The 7,552-nt window shown below is 44.5% G+C and overlaps 1 protein-coding gene across 1 annotated transcript; it reads right to left on the bottom strand.

Moving 5' to 3' along the window:
* Nucleotides 1–2,777: 2,777 nt before the first annotated feature.
* LOC120707339 lies at nucleotides 2,778–5,870 on the bottom strand. The gene is made up of 5 exons (XM_039992219.1): nucleotides 5,708–5,870; nucleotides 3,696–3,831; nucleotides 3,507–3,588; nucleotides 3,232–3,348; nucleotides 2,778–3,118 (listed from the first exon to the last, which is right to left on the bottom strand). The coding sequence occupies exons 2-5, from the start codon at nucleotides 3,812–3,814 to the stop codon at nucleotides 3,068–3,070; spliced, it is 369 nt and encodes a 122-aa protein (XP_039848153.1). The 5' UTR covers nucleotides 3,815–3,831; nucleotides 5,708–5,870; the 3' UTR covers nucleotides 2,778–3,067.
* Between the last annotated feature and the right edge of the window lie 1,682 nt (nucleotides 5,871–7,552).

Genomic DNA, 7,552 nt, shown 5'->3' with positions numbered 1-7,552 from the left:
TGGCTAAACCATTGACCAATCTTTTAAAGAAAAATCAGTTCAGCTGGTCCCCAGCAGCAGATCAAGCATTTTACAACCTGAAACAACTCATGTCCAGCACTCCAGTATTGATACTGCCAGATTTTTCCCTCCCTTTTGTCATTGAGACTGATGCCTGCTCCACAGGCATTGGAGCAGTGCTTATGCAGCAAAACCGCCCTGTGGCTTATCTCAGCAAAGCCTTGGGACCCAAACACCAAAACCTATCCATTTATGAGAAAGAGTTTTTGGCTCTCATCATGGCAGTTGAGAAATGGAGGTCATATTTGCAAAGACAAGAGTTCCTCATAAGAACTGATCACAAGAGCTTATCCTACTTGACAGAACAGAATATACATTCGGATCTACAGAGGAAGGCTATGACACGGCTGATGGGGTTACAATTTAAAGTGGTCTATAAAAAGGGAATTGATAATATAGCTGCAGATGCATTATCTAGAGTGGGGCACTTGATGGCGTTACAAGCAGTATCTGAGGCAACTCCACTATGGATTCAGGAGGTGCTGAACTCCTACTATACAGATTCTGAAGCTCAATCCTTACTGCAGTCCCTTGCCATTCATTCTCTCAATGCTCAGGGCTACTATCTGGACAATGGAATCATCAAGAAGGACAACCATATCTGGCTTGCCAATAATTCTGCTCTTAGAACCAAAGTCATTGCTGCATTTCATTCCAGTCCCATTGGAGGCCATTCTGGTATTACTACCACTTATCACAAGGTGAAACAGTTGTTCTTTTGGAAGGGCATGCGCCAACAGGTGGAGGATTTTGTCAAACAATGTGGCATTTGTCAGCAAGCTAAACATGAACATTGCCATGTACCTGGACTGCTCCAACCATTACCTATCCCAGCAGGAGCTTGGCAAGATATATCTTTGGACTTCATAGAAGGCCTTCCTCTCTCTAATGGAGCTAATGTCATCCTGGTTATTGTGGATCGTTTTACCAAGTACGCTCATTTCCTGTCCCTCAAACATCCATTCACAGCTCATCAAGTTGCTCAATTGATGCTGGACTCTGTGGTTAAGTTACATGGTATCCCAAAAACCATAGTATCAGACAGAGACAGAATTTTCCTTAGCCATGTGTGGCAGGAGCTGTTCACTGCATTGGGTACAAAACTGTTACACAGCACGGCCTATCACCCGCAAACAGATGGTCAAACCGAACGAGTTAACCAATGTTTGGAAATGTATCTCAGGTGTGCTGTCCAACAATCACCTCATCAATGGAGGAAATGGCTCCCTTTAGCAGAGCTGTGGTACAACTCTACTTTCCACACTGCACTTGGTTGTTCTCCATTCAAAGCTTTATATGGGTATGATTCCAATATGGGAGTGCTTCCCTCCCAGACTGATCCACCACCCACCGAACAAACAGTGCAGGAGATGTTGAGTGACAGAGAAGAACATATTGCTATGTTGAAAAATCAGTTGGCAGTGGCTCAAAACCGTATGAAGTTGCAGGCTGATAAACATAGAGTGGACAGAACCTTTCAGGTTGGAGAACAAGTGTTACTTAAGTTGCAACCCTACGTGCAATCTTCGGTTGTCAACCGCCCATTCCCAAAGCTGTCCTACAAATTCTTTGGCCCTTACACAGTGTTGGCGCGAATTGGAGGTGCTGCTTACAAGCTGGACTTACCACCCGATAGTAAAGTTCACAATGTTTTCCATGTGTCCCAATTGAAGCCTTTTAATCCAGACTTCACACCGGTGTTCTCTGATATTCAGAAATTGGTGGATCTCAGCGTCCACAATCCACAACCTGAGGCTCTTCTGCAACGTCGCTTAGTAAAGAAAGGTAACACAGCTATCCCTCAGGTACTAACTAAGTGGACTGGCTTTTCTTCAGACAATGCTACCTGGGAGGATCTTTATGTGCTCAAGCAGCGTTTTCCTCTGGCTGCCGTTTGGGGGCAATCGGCGTCTCAAGGGGGGGAAGATGTCATGGCTGAGGCCACGCCAAAGGAGTAATGCGCCTACCGGAGATGAAGACGTATAGATATGATTACGTATTCTATTGTAATGTGAAAGTGAGTTGGAGTCGCTGACAGTGGGCCTGAGGCCGTGTCGCCCGTGTGAGCTTTATAGGCCGCGGCTGAACATCTTGTAAGACAAGTAATATGCTATGAAACAAATCGGAAGAGGAAGCTGTCCTCGTCCCGGCGAATCCCTGTGTTCTTCTGTGATTTCTCACGTCTGGATTTGATCCAAGGCTACGGGTATTACACAGCTCCGGCCGGCGGGTCGAGTCGCCACGCTGCGGCAGCAGGAAGGCTTCGGCGGCGGGGGCTCTGTTGTTCTGCCGCTCGTCGGACGCCGTCGACGGGGCTGTCACGTTGGCCAAGAAAGGCAGCTAAGCCTAGCTGGCTACCCATCAATGCGCCCGATTTGCTGATGCCTTGCATGTTGTAGCCGTTGTGCCATTCTTGATCGGCCGATCCTCGGAGTGCAGGGTTGTGGTTCTTGTGTGATTTCCTTTGGCATTCTTTGCAATGCCTTAGTATGAACTGTACATAGTACGCCAATTCTTCATCGAGGAAAAGAATTACACAAGATGTTATCTTGCTAATTATTCATAGGTCATGATATTCACTGTCGTTTGAGCCCGACACAAATTCAGAAGCCAACGGGCAACAAGTTCGTTAGAGATCCACGGTACGGCCCCCCAAGAGCAGTCTCTGCAACACTTGAATATCTGTACGAGTACGGAAGGCAATTTCTTCAAACAACGGCGCACGAACCATCACATGCCTTGACATCCAGAGTAGTATTCAACAATGAAAGGACACAGCTAAATGCTCCAACAGGACAGCGTCATGTTTTTCAGAAATTGTTGCGTGACAACAAACAAATTTGGTACTGGTGTTGTACCAGTTAATGGCCTAAATTTCAGCACTGCAATTTGTTGGCCAATGGCCAATGCAGTCTGAAACTCAGTGTTATAGCAAGACACTACTTTTGTACAAGGTCTAGTGAAATTCTTGTTGCATTGATGTTGCTACCAACGATACATCCTGCATTTAACCGCTTCCGTCGAGTTGCCCATGGGAGAGGAGATGTGCCAGGTATTGCTGAAAAATACAGATAATGTATATATCAAAACTGTATATCAGGCAACAAGATTTGTTGATGGTAAGCATGTATAGCAAACAACCAGATGAAAGACAAGTGGGTAAATCCTTACAGCGTGGTATGCATAGGGTGGTTTCCCCTGCCTGTCAAAATGCTTTGCCATGATGGAGAATTCAATCGGGCCCCAGTCATCTATTTCAAAACAATTACCTAATGCGGCCTTGTAAAGCTGCAACCACCAAATGAAATCAGAACAACTCCTTGTGCAAGTTGGCATGGGAAATAAATAAAATATCACTTTTAACATCTTTTAACATCTTCGTATCATTGGCATTTACAAGCACTCCGGGGCATATATTGATAGCAAGAAGGATATTCAGACCACACCTTTGCAGTGTCAGTTAGTAGCTCAGTACCAGCAGGGTAGGAGGCATAATACTGGTCCGCTCTAGAGATCCCAGCCCTTGTCCTATGAAAAGCTCAAGCAGAGAATACTGGCAGGTGAGAACAATTGAAGAAGTAATGTGGTTATGAAATTGTTAAAAAGAGAGGTAATCTGATTCGGCCGTGACATACGTATTGCTTGTGTAAGCATAGGTAATGAGGGTCGTGAAGCAGTAAAATCCAGCGTAGGACGCTATCCGTCGAAACTTCTGGATCTTCAGGATCTCTTTACACTGATAAAAGATGTCCATCTCACTTAAGCTCGATGCTGGTTCAGGAGGTAAAGGAAACATCAGTCAGACAGAAACTTAGCTCTACAGAATAGCAAGATGATAAGAAGCTGCATGTAGTATAACTGTAAAATAATGAAAGTCACTCCATGTAAAGATTCAGTATCTTAAACTGCTTATACTGAATCCCATATTCCTAGTTCAAATACCATACAATCAAATTGACAAAGGCAAAGCATTTGCATAAAAAAACATGGCAAGTAAAGAAACAATTTGAGCATGGTTTCTTCAGAAGGTCACAGAATACCACATGGACACGCAACAAAAAGCAAAGGACCAATTGACAATTGTTATTCGTTAGTCGTTACTTAGACCGGATGCTTACAGTTACAGGGTGCACAAATGGTAATGGCATTACAGATGATGCACATTCAACAGGTGACGAGCTCCCAGAGCTCTGTCAAAATCAATCTGCAGAATCTTTGCAAGAATGACATTCATTATCGTTCCCTAATCATCTAAGAAACAACAAAGGTTTTTTTTTATCAAATAACCAAAGTACCGAACCATACATCCCACATGACCATATCAAATGTAAATTTTGCTGTCTTAGCCATTGCTCTGAGAAATCACTTCTGGCCCCCAATCACCATTCCCTATACTCCACTGGACTCTTGAGTGTCACATCGATTCAACACATCAGTTGATCCACATACAGCTCACATGGATAAAGGATATACACCTCTACAGCTCGATGCTGGTTTCAGAAGGGGAGGGGGAGACATCACTAACTTAGTTCTAGAATAGCAAGGTGACAGCAAACTGCGCGTAGCATAATATTGACAGCCATGCCAAGTCAGCACAAGAATCAGTATCTTAAACTACTTGTACTGAATCCCAAGTTGCTAGTCCCAGAGTGAAAAAGGGTGTTTTGCATCCCCAGAGCTTGGCAAGTTAAGCAATAGTTTTGGTATAGTCTGTTGAGAAGGTCATGGAAGTCAGAATACCACATGGATATGGAATAAAAAGTTAAGGGCCAGCTAAACAAGCAATGTTTGTGATTATTATTTCTGCTTAGACCGGATGCTTACAGGCTGAGCAAATGGCGATGACATTACCAAGGTTTTCATGTTGCTTTGAATTTTGGTTAAGCATTTTTGCTACAACATCAACAGCAGCAGGCGCATTCAACAGGTGATCAGCTCCTAGCGAAGTTATCACAAACTAAACCAATATGCAGAACCTATGCAAGGGTGAGATTTCAATTTCAAAAGTTATCCATTCTATATTCCTATAAACAATTATGCAGTTTTTTTTATCGAATAACCAAAGTACCAAATGGCACATCCCACAATCAAATGTAAAGCGTTCTGTCTTAGCCATTGTTTTGAGAAACCATGTCTGGTTCCTAATCCTTATTGAGTATATTTCATATATATCACTAGGCACAGGCTCACTACAGTGTCTCGGTGTCATAATGATTCAAAAAATGAGCTGATCCAGCTCGCATGTCACATTGATTCAAAAATTCAGCTGATCCTGATCGCATGTCACATTAATTCAATCTGAACATGATAATCTAACGAAAGCGCGCAGTCAAAATCGAAAAAGAAAATGCAAGAGCATTCCTCTCGGGAATTTCCACAAACACCTGTGCTACATTCCTGCTAAATGCCCCTGCATCTAAGATTCTTTCCTCTAGACTCTAGAGAACCTTAGAACTGCAACCATGTGCCAATTATGACTGCACAACTCCACGTGAATTCCAAAAGGCAGGAGGATTTGATTTTAGCCAACTCTTTGGCTATGGGGCATCCTGCTCTGAAGTCCAGACTCGAGTGCTGGATGTGGTTGTGGAGCGGTGGAGGAGGCAACGGAAAACGCAGAATGGGAGTGGAGGCACACATAACGAACCTTGACAACCGGGCGTCACCGCCTCCGTCTAGCAGCTCGGCTTCCGAAGGCTCCGCCGGCCACCGCGGGCGCCGATGATAACAGTGGGACGAAAGGGAGAAAGGGAACTGGGCCGTGGGTCCAGTATGTTAAGTTCTCTTGGGCTTTAATGGGCCCGGTGCAGGCCTGTCCGGGCGGGCGCTTTTTTCTTTTTTATATTTAAAAAAATAAAAATTTCAAAAATTATGTCCGTTTTGAAAAATTTCAAAACTATACCCCGGTCGTCCTATGGGGCGACATGCCCTAAATGTATTTTTTTTCTTCAAATTTGCATCGAGAATCCTGGCTGGGGCGCACGCGTGCAAGGGGGCCTGTCGACCCCCCGGGCGACCGGTGGGCCACGTCCACAAGCGCGACAGGGGGGCCTGTCGCCTTCCCCCGCGGGCGACAGGGTCTTGCCCTCCTATATAACCATTCTACCCTCATTTCCTTCTCATTTGAGCCAAAAATTCCACCAAAAATCCAGAAAAAAGAGGGGTGAGGAGAAGGGAAGCGGCGAAGCCCTGCCGGATTCCGCACTTGTGATCTGCAGGTTAGTACATTTAGTTTATGTATTTTTGCATTGATATTGTAGAGTAATTTAATTTAATTAGTGCTATAGTACAATTATGCAGGTTAATACGATTTAGAATAGAATTTCGCATATGCAGTATAGAATTTGAGTGTCATCACATAGTTATGAATACTTATATGTTGTATCTAGCTGCGAGTACGAGATCACAGGTTGCCACTGTTCAGCACGGCGATCACGAGTTTTCCAAATGTCACATTGTTTGCCCAGACATACGTGACAAAAGACGACAACTCAATAGCAGTGCCCTTCCACTATTTCAAAAAGATATGACAACCCGGCAACCACACCAGCTCACCTTCAAAGCAGTCTCTCTGGCGAGGACGACGGACCTGTCATTTTACAGCGAAGGTCTGTGGCGTGTAGTGGGGAAGGCGGTATCTAGGCGCGATCGACCGAGCGGCAGCAATGCAGTGCTGTGAGTCTGCATGCACTTAGATGCTCTACATGCACAAAGAGGCATCGAGTAGTCATTTCGAGAAACGAATCTAGCTTTTTCAGTGTTAGGTCTGCTACCATCTTCACTGTGTTGTCATGTAGGCTTTTTAGGTGCATTTACACTCCACACTCCGGGTATCAGACCTTTGTGCGGCTATAAATACCCCGAAGTTTGTGAACTCCCAGCAGCACTCAAACATCAAAGCTCATTGTATACCCAATGTCTGGAGGTGGGTCTAGCAGGAAGAATTACTACGGTTTTGAAAAAGAAAAAGGGGGAAGAAAGGGGGACCTCATAATATGGGAGGGGCCTCTTGGACCTGATTCCTTTCCGGAACCGGTGTTTGAGTTTCCGCCACAGCACAAGAGTGAATTTACCAATGAAACTCATCTTCGACAATATGATAACCGTAGAGAACCGTGACCAAAATGCAGACATGGTGATGACTGCTTTAGTGCAGATGTGCACCGACGGGATGGATGACGGTCGACGTTTCTTTAAATGTCCACACACATGGGTAATACTCGGTTGTTTCATTTCTTTATCTTCAATGAGACAGCTTATATGAAATTTGTTTTGCAGTCTTCCGATGCTCCAGAAAACTGTGGTTTTACTAGGTGGGTCGATCCTGCACCAATTGATTCTGTTCAGGAGTTCATCGAGTACCTCCAGATAAATATCTTTGATCTGGAATGCAAGGTGAACCATTATGAGGAAGTGAGCGAGGGTAACAAAAACGACGAAGATGATGATACCAGCAATGCTACCGGTTCACAGGATGAACCATGCAATATTC

This window comes from Panicum virgatum, chromosome 5K (assembly GCF_016808335.1).
Source record: "Panicum virgatum strain AP13 chromosome 5K, P.virgatum_v5, whole genome shotgun sequence".
NCBI classification, from domain to species: domain Eukaryota; kingdom Viridiplantae; phylum Streptophyta; class Magnoliopsida; order Poales; family Poaceae; genus Panicum; species Panicum virgatum.
Note: the sequence above shows the minus strand (reverse complement) of the source record. Positions and strands in the feature narration are given on the sequence as shown.